Source organism: Coregonus clupeaformis, chromosome 14 (genome assembly GCF_020615455.1).
Source record: "Coregonus clupeaformis isolate EN_2021a chromosome 14, ASM2061545v1, whole genome shotgun sequence".
Classification (NCBI taxonomy): Eukaryota; Metazoa; Chordata; class Actinopteri; order Salmoniformes; family Salmonidae; genus Coregonus; species Coregonus clupeaformis.
In genome coordinates this window covers 26,545,507-26,570,084 of record NC_059205.1, presented here as the reverse complement: position 1 = coordinate 26,570,084, position 24,578 = coordinate 26,545,507, and the positions used below count along the sequence as shown (strand labels likewise).

Genomic DNA, 24,578 nt, shown 5'->3' with positions numbered 1-24,578 from the left:
AAAACACCCAACACCAATGTAGCAACTTGGAACGTGCATACCACCACACCCACAGTCTTTCACAGACAGAGCAGTATCCCTTATGATCGCACTCACCCTCTCCAGTGATCCTGAGCTCTTCCTGAGGGTCCGTTTTCCACACGTCCTCTGATGTCTCCTCATCTTTGATCAGTATGGGTTCAGTCTCCGTTCTCTGCTCCACATCTGTAGGCTGTAACAGGGGACTGAGGTTATTATTACTCTGGACACACCATATATAACCCTTTTCATACTCATGAATCACACAAAAGCGGTAAATTCTCCTGATATTCCAATAACAGAATTGATCCAAGAGGTCAGGTCTCTGTAATTGTAAAAGGTGATGTATCACACCTGGGGTTGAGAGTCCTCTTCAACAGCCATATCTCTGTTTCTCAACTGTGAGCTACTCCTCTGCTTGTTCAAAACAATCTTGACTGGATATGAAGATCTCTCTGATGCCATGGGGTAAAGAACTGGAAAATAATTGTATTCAGTCAAATATTATGGGTTTTCACACATTTGGGTTTTGCTTATACAATCAATTTATTATTAATAATTGCCAGAAGATTCCGACCCTACCGTTACGCTTGTTTACACCGAGCTGCACTGGGGTCGGACAGCATGACTGTGTAGATCAAGACACTGCGGTGCCTGTACGAGATATGGCTCGGAAAACGTACCTCAATCCAGGAATGAGAATGTTTTATTTATTTATTTTTATTTAACCTTTATTTAACCAGGTAAGTCTGGTTTAGGGCTGACCCCATTTATTCAACTGGTCGATCGTTTGGTCGATAGGCTGTTGTTCGACCGAGACTTCTTTAGTCGAGCAGTAGCAACAAAAAAGAACATGGTTTACATGACACCAGAGCATATGAGCGGAGTGGAGCGGTGAGAATCTCAGCTCCTCGCTCACGGAGCTGTTCACCCCTCCGCTCCCCCCGCTCAAAGCCACATCAGGCCAGTCCGCTCATTATCGCTCAGCGCTCAACGCAGTTTGCATCGCGCTCCACTCAAATCGCCCCCCGCTCACTCCAAAAAAGGAACAAAATCTGCATGTATTTCACTTTTAGCTTAATCCACAGCCTTACTTTATCTCCCCGAATTTGTTGCATACAGACTCATCTCGGATTATCCATTCTGTCTTGAAACGGGGATCTAACACTGACGCTAAAATGAGATGTTAATCAGTATAGTATATTCCATAGCGAATTGACACGTTGTTTGCCAATGTTTCTGCAAAAGCAGCGATGCCCATTGGAAGTGCAGCGTGAGTGTAATCGGTGAGCAGGGATTTGATTTCTGTGACAGCAGGCAGGATCATCCCCAGGTTCCCCAGCTCCTTCTGCATTTTGTCTGTGAGGTCTGCTAGTGGTGTCAGCACAATGACAAGGTGCGTCAGCTGCCGTACTTGATTCAGGGTGATGTTAGCAACATTAGACTTGAGTTTGTTTTACCATAACGGGTCTTTTTGGAACAACCGGATGAACGACTGAATCATCCGCAGCTGGCTGCTCCATCGAATGGCGCAGGCATTTGTGGGGCGGACACCTAATTGGTCGGTTTCCTCTGTGCTCTTGCGTACACTTTTCACCAGGTGCCCGACTTTCACTAACAGCCTATTAATGTTGTCGTGCTTGTTAACAGCGTTTTTGATCGCCAGCTGAAGCATGTGAATGGGGCATCTCAGATGTAAATTTGACAAAGTAAAGTACTAATTTATCATAGTTTCTTGGGGGGGTGTAGCCCGGTTGAGCTACGCTGGCGAAGTGTTGCATCCCTTCGCGTTCTCCTTTACTCAGCGGTTCATAGTCCATGAAAATCATTTTTAAAAATGCTACATCCAGCTCTCTTTTTCTCTCCCTTGTTATGGTTGGGCCTTTACGTGCAGTGAATAAAGTTTTGAATTCCTCAACCCTTTTCTCTTGTTGCTGCTGCTGCTCCTCTCGCTCTATAAAATACAAATTCATGGACGACACAAATTAAATTAAACAGATGGATTCTGGGTCAGGCTTGAGCATGCTTCAGACTCGTGGTGTGAGCGAGCGAAATTGGAGCGGGACATAGGGCGACGCTCCGTCCTTTTAAAAATGCCGCTCTGCGCTCTGTCAAAATCCGTCCGCTCACGCTCCACGCTCGCTCCCGCTCCACTCCGCTCATATGCTCTGCAAGACACCGGTCTGATTTGTGCCTGTCTGAGTGGACTAATCCATTGTGGAGACCGTGGGGATGGCACAGTCCATCACCCTAAGGCGTGCTACTGAAATTGCATATGGTTATATTAAATAAGAACAATGGTGCAACACTAATCAAAATAATATAATTTTATAACAAATGCGCTTTCTCCCATGTTGGATAGAGGTCACTGTCCGCGGTTCTGAATCATCAGTGCGCTGTTAAAATTTGCTTCATAAGTAGCGTGTGACCGATCCTAGGGTGGCAACACATACATTCTAAGAGATTTCAATGGGTTGTTTTATACTGTTCAATTCAGCTTCAACCAAAAATAATGTTATTAATGTTCATATATTTCTGAATTTCCTGCACTCATTTGAGATCATTTCCACACTGCCACATAGGGCTGCATGATATGGGCAAACAATCTAGGCCTTATTTTTAACCAAATGTTGCAATTGCAATTTGACTTGTGATTTAGAGCAAAACACTTGCGTGAACTGTTGGAATCATGGAAATAGAATGATTATTCAAATTCTATAGTTAGAATATCATAATGGACACTTTGAATACAGTGTTTGACAACGAATGAAAATGCCAGGGAGGAGTTATTGTGACAGGGTAGGAACCGAAGTGCTGAAAAGTGTTTCCTACGGGACCCTATAATCTTTGGCTACATTGAATGTTTTCTCTTAGCTACTTCATGTAGCTAACATATTCTTGCTTTGCGTATTCCTCTTTGATTTAGAAGATACTGTTCCACAAAAAAACATGCAAATGTATAGTACCAGTCAAAGGTTTGGACACACCTACTCATTCCAGCGTTTTGCTTTATTTGTACTATTTTCTACATTGTAGAATAATAGTGAAGACATCAAAACTATGAAATAACACATATGGCATCATCTAGTAACCAAAATAAAAGTGTTATACAAATCAAAATATAGATTTTATATTTGAGATTCTTCAAAGTAGCCATCCTTTGCCTTTGACAGCTTTGCACACTCTTGGCATTCTCTCAACCAGCTTCATGAGGTAGTCACCTAGAATGCATTTCAATTAACAGGTGTGCCTTCTTAAAAGTTAATTTGTGGAATTTCTTTCCTACTTAATGCATTTGAGCCAATCAGTTGTGTTGTGAAAAGGTAGGATTGGTATACAGAAGATAGCCCTATTTGGTAAAAGACCAAGTCCATATTATGGCAAGAACAGCTCAAACAAGCAAAGAGAAATGACAGTCCATCATTACTTTAAGACATGAAGGTCAGTCAAGCCGGAAAATGTCAAGAACTTTTAAAGTTTATTCAAGTGCAGTCGCAAAAACCCTCAAGCGCTATGATGAAACTGGCTCTCATGAGGACCGCCACAGGAAAGGAAGACCCAGAGACCCAACACAACTTTTGACTGGTACTGTATATCTACAGAAATAAGACAGATCCTGCTTGTGTTGAGTGCGTTTAATAGCCTACTGATTCCGTGAGCACCAAGCCTCACGCAACCCCAACATGACATAAACAATTTCACAAATTCTGCTGTTTTTAATCTTTGCTAGATGTAAAATTGCGCGACTGAGATATCTTCGGCAAAAACGTCAATATTAATGACAGATTTGTTGAGTTATTTTAGATTAATTCTGACTATTTTGAGGAAGTGTATACTGGGTACGGCGTCTCAAAATGGACAAACAGTACTATTGCCACTTCCTCGTTTTTCAAGCGAAGGTCTTTTAAGGGAGTATGCGAGCACACTCGTTCGGTTCGGCTAGACGCCAGCCGAACTGAAGCACAATTTATCATGAATAACACAGCTACTACCTTTTTTCCTGACTTGTCCTCGTGTCTTCTTCAGCTCGCTCTCCATCATTTGACACTTCCTTTTCAGTACATCAATATCTCGCTGGCTTTGGGTCATTTCCAAACGTATAACTGCACAGCTATCATCAACACGTTTATTAATTTCTGCTAAAGCTGCTTTAGCTAATACCTCCATAATGGATACCATCTGCGCCTGAAAATTGCAGCTGGCCATCTTGTACAGCCCAAATTACAGATTTGTATTCTCTGTGTGAAGTAAAGTCTACAATTTCCAAGCGAATGCACACTAATAAATCCGTAGATATTGATAAATGACAACAACGTAAGTGGTATATGCGTGCGCGTTCTTTCTTCTTCTTCGATGAGGTTTAACGGCGGTTGGCATCCAATATGTTGCATTACCGCCACCTACTAGACTGGAGTACAACTCCCTTATATTTTACATTTAACATTTTAGTCATTTAGCAGACGCTCTTATTCAGAGAGACTTACAGTTAGTGAGTGCATACATTTTTCATACTTGCCTGAAAAATAAAATAAAAATAAAATAAAGAAATACCCTACCATCTAACACTACACACAAACTCAAAAAAGTATAATAAAATAAAATTAACACCACCCTACTCCACTATTTAAATCTATTTATTCCTACCTCATGCCCTCAACCTGAAAGGATGGGACATCACCACTTAACACACCCTGTAACTCTTCTGATGTCAAGTCTCGCACACCCAAATACCTCTCTGCAGCTGCCACCACAACCTCAATTTTCTTTGACTTACATTCCATCCCTTCAGTACAATTAATAACCATTGCTATATATGCTAAAAATCCAATCGTATCCCTCTACTACTCTCACCACTCAGGAAGGTGACCAAGAACACGATGGTCACTCTGGCAGAGCTCCAGAGTTCCTCTGTGGAGATGGGAGAACCTTCCAGTAGGACAACGACCCTAAGCACACAGCCAAGACAACGCAGTGACTTCGGGACAAGTTTCTGAATGTCCTTGAGTGGCCCAGCCAGAGCCCGGATTTGAACCCGATCAAACATCTCTAGAGAGACCTGAAAATAGCTGTGTAGACGCTCCCCATCCAACCTTACAGCGCTTGAGAGGATCTGCAGAGAAGAATGGGAGAAACTCCCAAAATACAGGTGTGCCAAGCTTGTAGGGTCATACCCAAGAAGATTAGAGGCTTTAATCGCTGCCAATGGTGCTTCAACAAAGTACTGAGTAAAGGGTCTGAATACTTATGTAAATGTGATTTAAAAAAGATATCTATACATTTGCTAACATTTATAAAAACCTGTTTTAGGTTTGTCATAATGGGGTATTGTGTGTAGATTGATGAGGGGGGAGACTATTAATTTTAGAATAAGGCTGAAATGTAACAAAATGTGGAAAAAGTCAAGGGGTCTGAATACTTATCGAATGCACTGTATGCCTATCTCTCAAATCAATATGGATATGAGGGCTTTGTCGGAGTCCTATTTAGAAATTAGGTAGCCTAGGTCTCTAGTGCCGCGTTCAAAACAACTGGGAACTCGGAACTCTGACTTCTGACTTCAGTGCATTCAAGACAACGGACCTCGGAAAAAACGAGCTCTGAAGGAGAAAAATAGGTTTGAACTGTCATCCAATTCCGACCTGAAATCACTGTCATGAATTAACCTAGTTTTTTTTCTCCGAGTTCCCAGTTTAGGATACCACACGTTTACCTGTTTAAACAGAGGCATTCACTGTCGCCATGCACTCCTTAGGCTATGCTATCAATTTCTGTGGCGTGCATGATGTTTTATGGTTAAAAAAACAATGGTCCAGATTAGGGTATAGGCCTATAAAGCGATCTAGGCTATAACAATAATTAGGCCTAACTCCATAATGCTTTCTGCATAGTCGACTAGCCTATCGAAGGTGTTGCTCAGCCTCAACATGGGTTCATGGTAGGCCTATCAAAACATTGACTTTTAAATGTAAAACAAGTTTCATTATCTCACGGAAAATATTGTTGATTTAAATGCTCCAGAATGTAGAATATTAGTGGTATGGCTAGGATATGCCTATAGCAAAATACAAAACATTTAGAAGCGGTATTGGTCTATCCATAGACCAAACAGTTTAACAGGTAAACAAATATTTTATTTTCAGTAGAATCGCATTGAAATCAGGCTATTCATTTCAGTGCAGTTGCCTTCTTATGTATAACCTATAGCCTAAACGGAACCGAAAACTCCCCAACCTATTTTGATCACAGATCATGACAAAGATGAAAATGTATTTAGCCCACTATCGCCTACAGATTTGATGCACACGAAGGCCTATATTTAATCTGGATTTGACAAACAACAGCCTGGCAAAGATCATTTGACTTCTCCCTGCGCCATATGTGTTTCCAATTGGGCTAAATGTAGTCCTATGAATATGGTCTGAATGTTTTCCTATTAATTTGCATAGGTTAACCATTGTGATTAATGATGTTTACTATCTTCTGCTTTTTCTGAATAAACAGGTAGCCTATCGTAAATACAAATAGAATTGGTTTAGATATGCTCCGCATGTGCACTGCGAGAAAATGAGTGAAATTGCATTATTTTCGAATTTGCATTGGTTTTCAATAGGCTAAATGACTAGGCCTACTGCTTAGCACCTCACCACGTTTTTTTGAGAGCAGGCCTATTCCTTGTAAAGATTGTGTGTAGGTTATTGAGTATAATCTAAAATGTTCCAAATAATGTTCTGGCCTTGACTAGAATACAATATATACATATGAAATGGGTAAAGCAGTATTTAACCATTATTAAAGTGATCAGTGTTCGATGTCTATATACATAGGGCTGCATCCTCTAAGGTGCAGGTTTGAGTAACCGGGTGGTAGCCGCGGCTAGTGACAGTGACTAAGTTCAGGGCAGGGTACTGGGTGGAGGCCGGCTAGTGATGGCTATTTAACAGTCTGATGGCCTTGAGATAGAAGCTGTTTTTCAGTCTCTCGGTCCCAGCTTTGATGCACCTGTACTGACTTCGCCTTCTGGATGATAGCGGGGTGAACAGGCCGTGGCTCGGGTGGCTTAGGTCAACACTGTTTTTATTCACCCGTTTTACAAACCATAAAACGCACTTCTCCCTACTTCCACTTGCGCCGCAGCTGAAATGAATGAGTAGCCAAGTGTATTGATAAGCCTGCGTTTTTATTATTAGCAGCTCATCGTGTCTATTTTAATATTGAATAATATTTAACTTACTCTGGTCATAGGAACAACATGAATTTGTGCATGAGGCAGATGCGGATGCTGTGCCACTCAAGTTTCGCCATCAGGTGGAATAAGGTGTCCCCTCTCTCTGGTCAGTCTCACCAGAGAAATGTAAAAGGGGAGAGCAGGGACAGTGAGAGGCGGACCCTCTGCTGCTCTCTCCCTCCCTCCGCTCAGACTAATGCGGTGTTCAAAACAACTGGGAACTCGGAAATCTCCGACTTCAGTGCGTTCAGACAACTGGGAACTTGAGGAAAAAAAGAGCTCAGACTGGGAAAAATTGTTTTGAACGGTCATCCAACTCATAATTCCAAGTCGGAAACTCAGGGATCTTTAGAGCTCCGACCTGAAGATCACGGACATGAGTTGACCTTGTTTTCCCCCTGAGTTACCAGTTGTCTTGTAAGCACCATGACCATCCATCCATCAGATGCAGGTAGGCTACTCTCAGTCCAGTAAAATGAAAAAGCAAATTATTATGTTTATTATTTGGGGTTGTAATTCTACCCCTTTTTCTACCCAATTTTCGTGATATCCAATTGGTAGTTACGATCTTGTCTCATCGCTGCAACTCCCCAACGGGCTCAGGAGAGGCGAAGGTCGAGTCATGCGTCCTCCGAAACATGACCCACCAAGCCACGCTGCTTCTTAACACCTGCTCGCTTAACACCAGCAGCACCAATGTGTCGGAGGAAACACCGCTCAACTGACTACCGAGGTCAGCTTGCAGGCGCCCTGCCTGCCACATGGAGTTGTAAGCACGCGATGAGCCAAGGAAAGCCCCCCGGCCAAACCCTCCCCTAACCCGGACGATGCTGGGCCAATTGTGCGCCGCCCTATGGGCCTGGTTACGGCCAGCTGTGACACTGCCGAATCCCAGGCAGTAGTGATGCCTCAACACTGCGATGTAGTGTCTTAGACTGCTGCGCCATTTTGCTAATTATTTAAATTGATGCTCAGCAAGTGCTACACCAAATGACCTATATATTTTTTTAATCAAAGCTCGAGTTTTGAAATAGCCTATATGGTCTGAGAATAAAAATATTGGCCAGCCAAGCATATAGCCAATATGCTGTGATAATGTATTAGACTTACTGCACAAACCTCAATCCTACAGAACATTTATTAAATCATGTTTAAAAAATAATAATCTGAGTGGTAGGTCTCAGCTTGCTTTTTGACTGAGAAAGTGATTGTGACTCAGAAAAGGTTGGTTGACCACTGGGTTAGATGATGATACACAAAAAAATGCTGGGTTGTTTTTATGACACCATTGCTGGGTTGCAGGTTTTTTTGGTCATTTTTGGTTGTGGCAGGATAATTGACCAAATGTTGGGTTATTGAGATATACCCAGCCAGTGTGGTGAATTCTGACAACCCAGCATTGGGTCAATAATCCCGCCATACACCACACCGCGTGGGAGCGAATGCAGCGATAGCGTTCAGACCATTGGTCAGCTTTTTCAACAGACAGAGGGACAAGGCATCGTTGCTGACTGAAACCCGTAAATAACTAACGTTACTAGCTAACGTTAATTTACAAATTATACATATTTTCATTCAGGTTATAGGCAACGTTTTATACAATACATTTACAACTTTTAGCAAAGAACTGGAACGAAACAGCTATTTTCCTGTGATGTGGTGCGGTAACGTTAGCTAGCTAGCTACATAGCTATGTCTATTTACCTCACGTTATCTAGCTAGCTAACGTTAGCTAATAACTTTCGTAGCTTAACGTTAGCCTCACTATCTTACTAAAATCTCTACGTGGTAAGTTTTTATTTTGCAGCAATATATTATTTTCTAGACCTCTGGCTTAACGTTTGCTAGCCTAACTAACTGGTAACACTATCTTAGCTAACATTAGCTAGTTATAACGTTAGCTAAGTGAACGTTGTAGCTACAGGTTCAACTTGGTACCGCTAGCTTGATAATTTAGCTGGTTAGCTAGCTAACTTAGCTAACGTTACCGGTAGCCAGCTACGTTTCCGTAGTACTGTAGCTAGTCTCACGTGAGTAATAACAAGGATGTAAAACATTTATGTTAACGCTAACGTTAGCTAATAATACTAGCCGTTTTCACTGCTGAAAGGGTGAAGTTAGCTACGCTGTTAGGGCCAGGGTGTGTGTGTGTGTGTGAGAGAGAGAGAGAGAGAGAGAAAGATTCTTGGCCAGTTTTAAAATAGTATTTTCTCTTAGAGATTCCATGGACAATTTGGTCAAAGAAAAACTGTCTGATTGGAATTTTGAGTCACTCATCTCAAAGTTTGAAGGTAAGGTTATCCATCTGATCAGGCCTAGGCTGGTTTATGTCTGTCTGTGTGTATCTCTCTGGGTTTTATGAAGAGGTGGGGGGGATCAGGTGTGGCAAAGTTAAACCACAATATTGGTCATTGGTTCTCAGCTTTAAACAAATCCAATAATTACTCCAAGAGGAGTCATTTCTCTTATTTGTGATTGGCTGAAGAAGTTTGCCACCACTATTTGAGGCAGGGTGTCATGTAAAAATCTATCCCAGCATGAAAATATTCCCAGTTCAATAATTGCACGCGCATCTCTTTATGTGGATGGCTGAGCTCGTGCGGATGTTTCTCTCACACACTCCCTTGACCTCGAAAAACGGTTGTGGGCACGCGCATTTGCTTCACACATTTGCCAATCAATGGTGGCCAGGAGTATTGACTCTGACCAATCAGAAGCTTGTTGAGGCGTGAGGTCAGCATAGAAATTCCCGGACTCTCGCGTCAAAGTGCTGAGGGTTGATGTGAGGAGAGATTTTTTGCGATTGCAAAACCTTGGGCGCTACGTTGTCGATTGACAGTGCATATATTTGTTTGTTAGCTAGTTAGTTAGGTAGCTAAACAAACAAGTTCAAACGGCACACCTCTTGAGAACAAGCCATCTCGACCAGTTTACAGCAAATTATGCTAGTTAACTAGCTAAATCGAGGGCAAGGGTGTGTGAGAGAAACATTTGCACGAGTTTAGCCATCCACACAGACGCGAATGCAATTATTGGCTGGGAACATTTTCACACTGTGACATTTTTTCCAACATGACGTCACAATCACAACGATTGGGAACTATTTGACGCTGGAAAGATTTTTACATGACACAGGGCGCACGCACAGTATGCTTTAGTACAGTACAATACAGCACAGTGCTGTACAGTAGGCTGCACTATACTGTAGTATTGTACAGAGCACTACAGTACAGTAGATTACAGTACAGTATTTTAGGCTACATTATGGTACAGTAGGTTGCAGTGGGGCATTTTGAGTTGCATCTCTTGTATGAAATGTGCTATATAAAGTTTGATTTGATACAGTATAGTACAGTACAATTGGCTGTCCTCTATACATAAATTGATGGGGCATCACTAACACATACCAGTTAAATTACTGTCTACTGTGGTCCTCTGTAGCTCAATTGGTAGAGCATGGCGCTTGTAACGCCAGGGTAGTGGGTTCGATCCCCGGGACCACCCATACGTAAAAAATGTATGCACACATGACTGTAAGTCACCTTGGATAAAAGCGTCTGCTAAATGGCATATTATATTATATTAAACGAATGTAAAGGCAGCCTACACAGGGGCCTTTTTTATAAACACACAGACAGAAACACACACCATGGAGACATTGGGAATGCATTCAAAGAGACTCTAGAAAGCGGTCTTATACTATACTGAACAAAAATATAAATGCAACATGTAAAGTGTTGGTCCGATGTTTCATGAGCTGAAATAAAATATCCCAGAAATGTTGCACACACTGAAAGCTTATTTCTCTCAATTTGTGCACAAATTTGTTTATATCCCTGTTAGTGAGCATTTCTCCTTTGCCAAGATAATCCATCCATCTGACAGGTGTGGCATATCAAGAAGCTGATTAAACAGCATGATCATTACACAGGTGCACCTTGTGCTTGGGACAATAAAAAGCCACTCTAAAATGTGCAGTTATGTCACACAACACAATGCCACAGATCAACATGAGTCCGTGTGTTATTTCATAGTTTTGATGTCTTCACTATTATTCTACAAAGTAAAAAATAGTAAAAATAAAGACAAACCCTTGAATGAGTAGGTGTGTCCAAACTTTTGACTGGTAGTGTATATGGATACATGATACATCCGGTTTTAATGTCTATGGATACAGCCAATGCGCTAATGATGCGCGATTTCGCCTGGCATAGAAAATGTGCTCTCTCGTTGGGACACTGCTCAGAGGAGCTAGCCAACTACACAGCTAACACAATCACTTAAAGTGAAGCTGGAAAGACAGGAAACTAGATGCATTTTGTTTTGTTTGACCTGTTTTTCTATTTACATTTCTTTGTATATATCCATAAAAATGATGCCGATTCTTGATTTAGACTGTCTGAGAAATGTATTTCCGCATTCAGAACAACTGGGAACTCGGGAAAAAACAAGCTTCGACTGGGATTATTTTTTGTTGAACGGTCATCCAACTCGGAATTCCATGTCGGAAATTTAGGCATCTTTGTAGAGCTCTGACTTTCTGACCTGAAGATCACTGAAGTCATGATTTGACCTAGTTTTCCCCCACAGAGTTCCCAGTTGTCTTGAAAGCGCCATATATCTCATCCTGAAACGTTAATCCTCAATGGGCCAATGAGAGATCAATTTTTGGGGTCTAATCCTGAATGCTGATTGGTTAAAACCGCATTCCAGCTCGTGTCTATTCCACAAGTTAACACCGGCTAAATCGATGACTTTAAAATGCCTATTTACTCTGTTCCATCTGACTGCGCAACCCACTGTCTCATCAGTCCAGCCAGGCAATTTATGAACTTGGTCGTCACTATAAAAAGCATCTAGACATTATCGCACAACAGACATTTCGTTTTCAACAGCAGAGATTTGTCTCCAACATTTGCAAATTTCAAATTCGATCTCCAGCTGTCCCATAGTAATGAACGTGTCGGGAGTCAGGATGAGACCGACAGGTAGGCAGCTTTTCTCAGCCAGCCGAAATCATGAATCAGCATCATTTTTATGGATATATATAAAGAACTATCAATAGAAAACAGGTAAAACTAAACGAAGTGCAACTAGTTTGAAGTCTTTCCAGCTTCAGTTTGAAGTGATTGTGTTAGCTGTGTTGTTGGCTAGCTCCTCTGAACAACAGTGTCCTGACGAGTGAGCACATTTTCTATGCCAAGCGAAATCGTGCATCATTAGCTCATTGTTAAGGATGTATCCAAATAAATGTCACTAGAAAACAGCTTAAACAAATGCAAATGTAGCTACTTTGCTGTTATTCTGGATGCACTGTTTGACGTGACTGTAAATTAGCCGTAGTTAGCAAGCAAGGGATAAGAATATGTTGCTTTCCCGTTGTATAAAAGTGGTAATGCCAGAGAAGCCGGTGTTTGGAGGATATATTGGCACGGTTTGCAACACCCATGCCAATATATCCTCCAAACACCGGCTTCTGCGGCATTATCACTTAAATTGACACTGGCTAGAATGCAGTTTTAACAAATCAGCATCCAGGATTAGACCCACCCTTTGTATAATTCTGTATATCTCCCCCATTATCTCCGCCTCTGTTACTTGGCAACTCAATTAACCAGTACATTATTAAAACTACTAATCATATCAATCTATTTCTTATCCATCTACAGTATCTAATGATATTTGATTCAGATGACCAGTTTTATACATTACCTATGGTGTCAGGAAAAGTGTGGTTTCCCAAATGTCAAATGTAAAGTTCTATGAACATACATGTAAGACGTATGCTATTACACTGAAACACATATTTGATTGCCTAGCTTAGTTGACATAACGTAACATTTTAAGGCAGCAGAGTAACTTCAAAATATAACTCAGGAAATAAAGTTAAGGTATTAACCTGACTTGATATGAGATTGTCCCGTGTGGCAAGATATTACATCCCAGATAGACAAACACTAACTAGACAACACATACTAAATGGCTCCTACAGTGGGGAGAACAAGTATTTGATACACTGCCGATTTAGCAGGTTTTCCTACTTACAAAGCATGTAGAGGTCTGTAATTTTTATCATAGGTACACTTCAACTGTGAGAGACGGAATCTAAAACAAAAATCTAGAAAATCACATTGTATGATTTTTAAGTAATTAATTTGCATTTTATTGCATGACATAAGTATTTGATACATCAGAAAAGCAGAACTTAATATTTGGTACAGAAACCTTTGTTTGCAATTACAGAGATCATACGTTTCCTGTAGTTCTTGACCAGGTTTGCACACACTGCAGCAGGGATTTTGGCCCACTCCTCCATACAGACCTTCTCCAGATCCTTCAGGTTTCGGGGCTGTCGCTGGGCAATACGGACTTTCAGCTCCCTCCAAATATTTTCTATTGGGTTCAGGTCTGGAGACTGGCTAGGCCACTCCAGGACCTTGAGATGCTTCTTAGTTGCCCTGGCTGTGTGTTTCGGATCGTTGTCATGCTGGAAGACCCAGCCACGACCCATCTTCAATGCTCTTACTGAGGGAAGGAGGTTGATGGCCAAGATCTCGCGATACATGGCCCCATCCACCCTCCCCTCAATACGGTGCAGTCGTCCTGTCCCCTTTGCAGAAAAGCATCCCCAAAGAATGATGTTTCCACCTCCATGCTTCACGGTTCGGATAGTGTTCTTGGGGTTGTACTCATCCTTCTTCTTCCTCCAAACACGGCGAGTGGAGTTTAGACCAAAAAGCTCTATTTTTGTCTCATCAGACCACATGACCTTCTCCCATTTCTCCTCTGGATTATCCAGATGGTCATTGGCAAACTTCAGACGGGCCTGGACATGCGCTGGCTTGAGCAGGGGGACCTTGCGTGCGCTGCAGGATTTTAATCCATGACGGCGTAGTGTGTTACTAATGATTTTCTTTGAGACTGTGGTCCCAGCTCTCTTCAGGTCATTGACCAGGTCCTGCCGTGTAGTTCTGGGCTGATCCCTCACCTTCCTCATGATCATTGATGCCCCACGAGGTGAGATCTTGCATGGAGTTCCAGACCGAGGGTGATTGACCGTCATCTTGAACTTCTTCCATTTTCTAATAATTGCGCCAACAGTTGTTGCCTTCTCACCAAGCTGCTTGCCTATTGTCCTGTAGCCCATCCCAGCCTTGTGCAGGTCTACAATTTTATCCCTGATGTCCTTACACAGCTCTCTGGTCTTGGCCATTGTGGAGAGGTTGGAGTCTGTTTGATTGAGTGTGTGGACAGGTGTCTTTTATACAGGTAACGAGTTCAAACAGGTGCAGTTAACACAGGTAATGAGTGGGGAACAGGAGGGCTTCTTAAAGAAACACGAACAGGTCTGTGAGAGCCGGAATTCTTACTGGTTGGTAGGTGATCAAATACGTATGTCATACAATAAAATGCAAATTAATTATTAAAATAATCATACAATGTGATTTTCTTGATTTTTGTTTTAGATTCCGTCTCTCACAGTTGAAGTGTACCTATGATAAAAATGACAGACCACTACATGCTTTGTAAGTAGGAAAACCTGCAAAATCGGCAGTGTATCAAATACTTGTTCTCCCCACTGTATATACAGTATGTTCTTTATCTAAAAGCGCAGATTGACTCTTTCTTTAAATGCATTCCATTCAATATAACATGTTTATGATATTACATATTTAATGGTTTGTATGATTTTGATGTTACCAGTTGTAAATAAATTGTTTGTTAAAATGAAAGTGAGGAGCCATCAACAGTCAAACATGAAAACCAGTTCACGAATCAATTGGGAGGAAAGGCTTGTTAAAATGTCTCAAAATAACTTCTGGACCACATTTTCCCATAGAACGTTTTACCGAAAAACTATGCAATTATGTTCTATTTGTTCCATTTAGTCTGAGACGACATTAAAACTTGTGTGTGGATCCCTAGGGTATGCAGGTACCACATGTTGAGACACTGGATTCTCTCCTATGTGAGTTCTCTGATGTGACTTCATACTGGAGCGCTGGGTGAAGCATTTCCCACACTGTGTGCACTCGTAGGGCTTCTCCCCGCTGTGGACCACAGCATGTCTGATCAGGTTGCACTGCTTGGTGAAACTCCTGCCACACTGTTCGCAGGTGTAAGGTTTTTCTCCGGTGTGACTCCGGAGGTGCACTTTGAGCTGGCTGAAACGCTGGAAGCTCTTCCCACAGAAGGTGCAGCTGAAACGCCTCTCGGTGGTGCCACCCGACCTCCACTGAGTCCTCATTCTCTTCACCATGTTAAAACTACTGCGACTCAGGCTGTATCCAGAGAAGGTGGAGGTGGTGGCCATGTTTGACCCTGTCATGCCCTCACTCAATCTCACTGTTGCTTCTGAAGCTCTGTACTGATGCTGCCTTGACTGTAGAGCTAAATTATTTCCGTCATTATTTGAGTTCAGTCTCTCGCTGCTCTGTCCTTCTGGCATCTGTTGTCTAGTCTCATCAGCCAATGTCCTGACATGTCTTTTCATGTGTGCTGCTGCACTGAACATGTTAGCATGTGGTTTCCCTATAGAAGAGTGAAGCGATGGCCCTACATCATCTGTCATAGTAGGAACAGATGGCAGCCCACTATGAGATGGGAAAATTGAGATATTCTGAGAGTATTCTTCTGTGGCATGAAAGGAGAAATCTGGGTGGCCATCAGTGTCTCTGCCTGGATCCACAGAGGTCCACAGCTGTCCATCAGTTTCATCCATGACAAACTGGTCAGGTCCTGCCAGGGCTGTGGTCTGATCCAGCTCCTCCTTTTTCTCATCCTTCACCATCACAAGCTCTAGTGAGTCCTCGTCCTCGGCTGGCCGGTGCTGCTCTGTGCTGAACACCTCTGTAGACGCGAGCCGGGGTGTGCCTGGTTCCTCTGGACCATCAGAATTGGGGTAATGTTCCACTGAGTCTTCAGGAGATATGTTGAGGTGTGTGATGAAGTCCTCATCACAGTGCCGTTGCTCAAAGGATGGTGGTTGCTCAGCCTTGGAACCAGACTCTAAAGATTTGGGATAAACATAAAATAAACATTACAGAAGACCCGTAGCCCTTGCCACTCAGCCCCTATACAGGTTGAAAATTGCAGATTTTGTCATTGATAAGCGACTAAATTGGAATGCAGTGGCTGTACAGTAACATGCTATACATGACGTCAGAGTTCAGATTCTCCACTTCACAGCGCTGTATGGGTTTTGACCAGGGGTTGGAACCGAAATTATTTTCCAATCTTTTCTTTCTGAAAAGGAACCATAATTTTTTTCGTTCTGTTCCACTATTCCAACCTGCAAAATAAAGTTCTGAACCGGTTCAAACCCCCAAAAAGTACAGTTTATATTGTTTCTTTCTGCTCCTTTTTAAAACCTCAAACCTATTAATGTTTTTACATTAACTCAACATTAAATTAGTTCACCAATCAGAGCGGATAGAGCCGCTTGCTATGGAGCGGGCAAGTTATTGTTTACATGCGCGATGGACAGACAATACGTAAAATGTATGCACACATGACTAAGTCGCTTTGGATAAAAGCGTCTGCTAAATGGCATATTATTATTATTAAGTGTAGGGCGCGAGATGCGACTGAAATTATTTTTAGTCCCACCCTTCAGCTACCCTCAACCCCTCCAATCTATCTCTGAAGATCATCCAGCATTTTTCAACTGTATTGTTTCACAAAAGTTCTGAACCTTTCTGTTCTCATAGTTTCTACAGATAAATGTAAAAAATTTTTTTGCTATGAATATTATTGATCAATTGACTATGATTTTTCAAATCACCTAGCAGTGCTATTTGCAGAGTTAGCTCCAGGTAAAATGTTGCAATACTTCAGCCATTCCTCAACCTGCAACCAAAAAGAAGCTACATATGGGCAATACCAAAAGAAGTGATGTAATGATTGTCACTTTGCAGCAAAATCTGCAGAGCTGGGATGGTTGTAACAAACACACACACAGCACCAGTCAAAAGTTTGGACACCTACTCATTCAAGGGGTTTTCTTTATTTTTACTATTTTCTACATTGCAGAATAATATTGAAGACATCGAAACTATGAAATAACACATATGGAATCATGTAGTAACCAAAAAAGTATTAAACAAATCAAAATATATTTTATATTTTATATTCTTCAAATAGCCACCCTTGGCCTTGATGACAGCTTTGCACACTCTTGGCATTCTCTCAACCAGCTTCACCTGGAATTATTTTCCAACAGTCTTGAAGGAGTTCCCACATATGCTGAGCACTTGTTGGCTGCTTTTCCATCACTCTGCGGCCGACATCACAAACCATCTCAATTGGGTTGAGGTCGGGGGATTGTGGAGGGCAGGTCATCTGATGCAGCACTCCATCACTTTCCTTCTTGGTCAAATAGCCCTTACACAGCCTGGAGGTGTGTTGGGTCATAGTCCTGTTGAAAAACAAATGATAGTCCCACTAAGCCCAAACCAGATGGGATGGCGTATCGCTGCAGAATGCTATGGTAGCCATGCTGGTTAGTGTGCCTTGAATTCTAAATAAATCACAGACAGTGTCACCAGCAAAGCACCCCCACACCATCACACCTCCTCCTCCATGCTTCACGGGGGAACAACACATGTGGAGATCATCCGTTGACCTACTCTACGTCTTACAAAGACACGGCGGTTGGAACCAAAAATCTCAAATTTGGTGGTTTCTTTGCAACAATTCGACCATGAAGGCCTGATTCACACAGTCCCCTCTAAACAGTTGATGTTGAGATGTGTCTGTGACTTGAACTCCGTGAAGCATTTATTTGGGCTGCAATTTCTGAGGCTGGTAACTCTAATGAACTTATCCTCTGTAACTCTGGGTCTTACATTCCTGTGGCGGTCCTCATGAGAGCCAGTTTCATCATAGCGCTTGATGGTTTTTGCGACTGCACTTGAAGAAACTTTCAAAGTTCTTGAAATGTTCCGTATTGACTGACCTTCATGTCTTAAAGTAATGATGGACTGTCGTTTCTCTTTGCTTATTTGAGCTGTTCTTGCCATAATATGGACTTGGTTTTTTACCAAATAGGGCTATTTTCTGTATACCCCCGCCTACCTTGTCACAACAGATTGGCCCTAACGCATTAAGAAGGAAAGAAATTCCACAAATGAACTTTTAACAAGGCACACCTGTTAATTGAAATACATTCTAGGTGACTACCTCATGAAGCTGGTTGAGAGAATGCCAAGAGTGTGCAAAGCTGTCAAGGCAAATTGTAGCTATTTGAAGAATCTCAAATATAAAATATCTTTTGATTTGTTTAACACTTTTTTGGTTACTACATGACGTGTTATTTCATAGTTTCGATGTCTTCACTATTATTATACAATGTAGTAAATAGTACAAATAAAGAAAAAGCCTTGAATGAGTAGGTGTGTCCAAACTTTTGACTGGTAGTGTACATACATACACAACATTCTGAAAGTATTCAGACCCCTTGAATTTTTCCACATTGTTACGTTACAGCCTTATTCTAAAATGGATTAAATAGTTTTTTTTCTCCCCCTCATCAATCTACACACAATACCCCATAATGACAAAGCAAAAAAACGGAAAGATCACATTTGCATAAGTATTCAGACCCTTTACTCAGTACTTTGTTGAAGCACCTTTAGCAGCGATTACAGCCTCAAACCTTCTTGGGTATGACGCTACAAGCTTGGCACACCTGTATTTGGGGAGTTTCTCCTATTCTTCTCTGCAGATCCTCTCAAGCTCTGTCAGGTTGGATGGGGAGTGTCGCTGCACAGCTATTTTCAGGTCTCTCCAGAGATGTTCGATCGGGTTCAAGTCCGGGCTCTGGCTGGGCCACTCAAGGACATTCAGAGACTTGTCCCGAAGCCACTCCTGTGTTGTCTTGGCTGTGTGCACATTGTCCTGTTGGAAGGTGAACCGTCGCCCCAGTCTGAGGTCCTGAGTGCTCTGGAGCAGGTTTTCATCAAGGATCTCTCTGTACTTTGCTCCATTCATCTTTCCTCTATCCTGACTCGTCTCCTATTCCCTGCCGCTGAAAAACATCTCCACAGCATGATGCTGCCATGACCATGCTTCACCGTAGGGATGGTACCAGGTTTCCTCCAGAAGTGACGCTTGGCATTCAGGCCAAAGAGTTCAATCTTGGTTTCATCAGACCAGAGAATCTTGTTTCTCATGGTCTGAGAATCTTAAGGTGCCTTTTGGCAAACTCCAAGCGGGCTGTCATGTGCCTTTTACTGAGGAGTGGCTTCCGTCTGGCCACTCTACCATAAAGGCCTGATTGGTGGAGTGCTGCAGAAATGGTTGTCCTTCTGGAAGGTTCTCCCATCTCCACAGAGGAACTCTAAAGCTCTGTCAGAGTGGCCATCGGGTTCTTGGTCACCTCCCTGACCAAGGCCCTTCTCCACCGATTGCTCAGTTTGACCGGGCGACCATGGTCATCCATATGCTTTTTTATAGTTCTTCTGTTAGAAACATTTAAATGTGGCCCTATCCATTTAGGCCAATTTCTACAAGTGCAAGGGGTTAGCAGTTGCAAAACATAACTGCTTTAGAACTGACTGTGTGTGTACATGCTCCATATGCCAAAACACAAAACACTCAACACCAATGTAGCAATTTGGAACGTGCATACAACCACACCAACACAGTCTTCCATAGACAGACAACACAGGACCCCTTATGTCAGCACCCACCCTCTCCAGTGATCCTGAGCTCTTCCTGAGGGTCAGTCTTCCACACATCCTCTGCTGTCTCCTCATCTTTGATCAGTATGGGTTCAGTCTCCGCTCTTTGCTCCACATCTGTAGGCTGTAACAGGGGACTGAGGTTATTACTCTGGACACACACCATATATAACCCTTTCAATACTAATAAGTCACACAAAAGCGGTAAATTCTCCTGATATTCCAATAACCATAGTCCCTGTGCCCAAGAACGCCAAAGTAACCTGTCTAAATGACTATCGCCCTGTAGCACTCACATCTGTAGCCATTAAATGCTTTGAAAGGCTGGTCATGGCATCATCATCATCACAGACACCCTGGACCCACTCCGATTCGCATACCGCCCCAACAGATCCCTAGATTATGCAATCTCTATTGTACTCCACACTGCCTTTTCCCACTTGGACAAAAGGAACACCTACGTGAGAATGCTGTTCAATTAACTACAGCTCAGCGTTCAACATCATAGTGCCTTCCAAGCTCATCAGTAAGCTAAGGACCCTGGGACTGAACACCTCGTATCCCCCTTTCCTTTTGCAACTGGATCCTGGACTTCCTGATGGACGCCCCCTTGTGGTGAGGGTAGAAAACAACACATCCGCCACGCTGACCCTCAACAATGGGGCCCCTCAGGGGTGCGTGCTTAGTCCCCTCCTGTACTCTCTGTTCACCCATGACTGCGTGGCAGCACACAGCTCCAACACCAGCATTAAGTTTGCCCGACAACACGATGGTGGTAGGCCTGATCACGACAACGAGACAGCCTATAGGGAGGAGGTCTGACACCTGGCAGTGTGGTGCCAGGACAACAACCTATCCCTAAACGTCAGCAAGACAAAGGAGCTGATTGTGGACTACAGGAAACGGAGGGCTGAGCACTCCCCCATTCACATCGACAGGGCTGTAGTAGAGCGGGTCGAGAGCTTCAAGTTCCTCGGTGCCCACATCACAAAGGATATATCATGGTCCAAACACACCAACACAGTCGTGAAGAGGGCACGACAACGCGTCTTCCCCCTCAAATCCTCAAAAAGTTATATAGCTGCACCATTGAGAGCTCTTGACTGACTGCATCACCACTTGGTATAGCAACTGCTTGGCATCCGACCGCAACGCGCTACAGAGGGTAGTGCGTATTGTCCAGTAAATCACTGGGGCCGAGCTCCCTGCCATCCAGGACCTCTATACCAGCCAGTATCAGAGGAAGGCCCTTAAAATTGTCAAAGACTCCAGCCACCCGTCTCTCTGCTACCACACAGCAAGTAGTACCGATGCACCCAGTCTGGAACCAAAATGACACTGAACAGCTTCTACCCCCAAGACATAAAACTGTTAAATAGTTAACCAAATAGCTACCTGGACTATCTGCATTAATTTAACTAACTTTGACTCATCACATACGCTGCTGCTACTGTCACTTTATTCCTAGATATATGCATATCTACCTCAATTACCTCATACCCCTGCAAATCGACTCGGTACTGATACCCCTTGTATAGATATCGTTACTCATTGTGTATCTATTATTATGTGTTTCATTTTTCTATTATTTCTCTATTTTCTTTAATTTCACTGTTAGTCCACACCTATTTACGAAGCATGACTAATCAAATTTGATTTGAACATATTTGATCCGAGAGGTCACGTCTAATTGTAAAAGGTGATGTATCACACCTGGGGTTGAGAGTCCTCTTCAACAGCAATCTCTTCGTATCTCCACTGTGAGCTACTCCTCTGCTTGTTCAAAACAATCTTGACTGGATATGAAGATCTCTCTGATGCCATGGGGTAAACAACTTGAAAATAATTGCATTCAGTCCAATATTAGGGCTATTCACGCATTTGGGTTTTGCATATGCAATCAATTTATCATGAATAACACATTACCTTTTCTCCTGACTCGTGTCTTCTTCAGCTCGCCCTCCATCATTTGACACTTCCTTTTCAGTACATCGATATCTCGCTGGCTTTGGGTCATTTCCAAACGTATAACTGCACAGCTATCATCAACACGTTTGTTTATTTCTGCTACAGCTGCTTTAGCTAATACCTCCATAATGGATACAAACTGAGCCTGAAAATTGCAGCTGGCCATCTTGTCAGATTTGTATTATCTGTGTGAAATAAAAAGTCTACAATTTCCCAGCTAATGTGCAAGAAACAATCCGTAGACGTTGATAAACGTGGGAGATGCGTGCGCAACTGCAGTCGCATTTGGGTTCAACTCGTGACGCAAGTATTTATTACCGTAAAGACAGACTGCAACAGCCCTTCAAAATTGGTAGAACTAGTAAGGTCAAGGCAAATACGATAGTCTGTTCTAGTCTGCATGTAGGGTAGCCATATCTATTGACAAAAACGAAGACGTTTTAAAACGTATTCTCTTTTTAGTCAATAGAAATGGCTACATGTAGGGCCCAGGAGAGCGCATTACAATGGAGTGGCTCACATGGTTATGAATGCATAAGGCATGAAGCACTGTAGTAAAACGTAAAATACTTCAACCATTCTTAAAAACTCATGGTTTATATATGATCAAATATTGTCATTAATATTGTCATCTCCATTCTCATCAACACAACCTAATAAACCATTCTGAAAATGTGGTATAGTATTTATTAAAGGATCGAAAAGGGTATATAACTTGTTTGACATGGGGAACAAAGACTATAAACTAGCTTAATGTAAATATATATTTCAAGTAACTTGCATACTAGGCTACATGCATTATACCTGATTTACAGTACCAGTCAAAAGTTTGGACACACCTACTCATTCCAGGGTTTTGCTTTATTTATTTTTATTTTTTTAAATGTAGGGCTAGATCAGCTTTAATATTGCAGATAGATTGTAACTTCCATCAATGTAATTGTCTGCATCACTTCCAATCCCCCACGTTTTTGTCTCGCATATATATATATACATATATATATGTATATATATATATGTGTATACACACACACATACAAATACATACATATCCTTTAAAAAAAAATATTTTTCTTTATTACTTTCCAACCCCACCACCCCTCCCCTAATTGGAGTAAACTAGTGAACAACAATGCTTAGGCCTCTACTTCCAGCTAATACATACTATATACATTTTATGGACATAGTCAATTTTACAATATTTCAATTTTTTTTGTTTTTAATCCTGAACTTCCTCTGTCCCTCAACCTCTCCGATCATTTTCATGATGTCCATCTGTTTTGCTTCTATATGCCATATGTCACGTTGTATAATGATTAGAAGACAGGCGCAGGAATACGTATTATCTTTTTTTATTTACTCCACCCAACACAAGGTACGTCATGAAAAAAGACGGTGACGAAGCCCAAAACAAACACGTGTGTATATATATATATATATATATATATATATATATATATATATATATATACAGGGATGTGACCCAAACAAAAGAGCGAGGTGTAAACCTCTAAATAATACACGGCACAAGACCCGTAATTACAAGAGCACAATACACGGTACTCACGAGACCAACGGACATGGGACAATAATCGACAAGGACAATGGGGAACAGCGGGCACATATATACACCTACTAATCAGGGGGAATGGGAACCAGGTGTGCGTAATGAGACGAGACAGTCCAGGGTTGGTGGTAATGAACCAGGTCAGTGACGCCTAGAAGGCCGGTGATGTAGACCTCCGGAGCTGGTGAACGGAATGAGCAGCAGTACCGGGGGGATCCGTGACGGCCGCTGGAGACGAGTGTGTGCAACGTTCCAGATCTCCTCAGCGCACCAAAACCACTCGTCCACCGCAGGGGCCTCGGTCTGGCTCGGATGCCAAGGTGCCAGGGCCGGCTGATACCCCAACACGCACTGGAAAGGAGTGAGGTTAGTGGAGGAGTGGCGGAGGGAATTCTGCGCGTACTCAGCCCAAGGTAGAAAATCTGCCCACTCCCCTGGCTGGTCCTGACATTAACACCTCAGTAACCTGCCCACTTCCTGATTGACCCTCTCCACCTGCCCATTAGCTTGAGGACGGTACCCGGAGGAGAGACTGACCGTGACCCCCAGGCGTTCCATGAACGCTTTCCATTAGTGTGATCCTCCGGGATCCTGTAGTGCCGGAAGACGTGCGTAAAAAGAGCCTCCGCGGTTTGCATGGCCGACGGGAGCCCAGGCAGAGGAAGGAGGCGACAAGCTTTGGAAAACCGGTCCACAACGATGAGAATGGTGGTGTTCCCCTGGGCGGGGCTCAGCTGCTTGCAGTTGAAGGCGCAGGGCCGCAGTTTTGGAGGTGTTCCAGTGCGCTGGGACAGCACTGCCCCGGCTCCTACTTCGGAGGCATCCACGTCGACGATGAAGGGGAGTGAGGGGTTGGGATGTGCCAGCACGGGAGCAGTGGTGAAGCGTGCCTTCAGTGTCTCGAATGCCCGCTCCGCCTCCACTGTCCCTACGAAGCCGCTGGGGACCTCCTCTCAGTATGGGGACCTCCTCTCAGTAGGGAGGTAAGAGGCGCGACCACCGTGCTGAAGCCCCAGATGAACCTCCGGAAATAGTTGGCGAACCCCAGGAATCGCTGGACTGCTTTCACAGAGTTGGGGATGGGCCATGACCTGACTGCGCTGACTTGTTACTCCTC

General features: G+C 42.8%; 2 protein-coding genes across 2 annotated transcripts in view; both read right to left on the bottom strand.

Annotated features, from left to right (window-relative positions):
* Positions 1-4,354, bottom strand: part of LOC121581094 (zinc finger protein 263) — a 29,151-nt gene extending 24,797 nt beyond the window's left edge. Inside the window, exons 1-3 of the mRNA XM_045224770.1 lie at positions 4,011-4,354; positions 373-494; positions 97-211 (exon numbers count right to left, since the gene is read on the bottom strand). Coding sequence (XP_045080705.1) covers positions 97-211; positions 373-494; positions 4,011-4,224 — 451 coding nt within the window. The 5' untranslated portion in view covers positions 4,225-4,354. The remainder of the gene's footprint in view (positions 1-96; positions 212-372; positions 495-4,010) is intronic.
* Positions 4,355-14,782: 10,428 nt separating this feature from the next.
* Positions 14,783-22,156, bottom strand: LOC121581096 (zinc finger protein 135-like). The gene is made up of 4 exons (XM_041896475.1): positions 21,853-22,156; positions 21,640-21,761; positions 19,936-20,050; positions 14,783-16,252 (listed from the first exon to the last, which is right to left on the bottom strand). Exons 1-4 carry the CDS (start codon positions 22,058-22,060, stop codon positions 15,129-15,131), a joined length of 1,569 nt encoding a protein of 522 aa, XP_041752409.1. The 5' UTR covers positions 22,061-22,156; the 3' UTR covers positions 14,783-15,128.
* Positions 22,157-24,578: the final 2,422 nt, after the last annotated feature.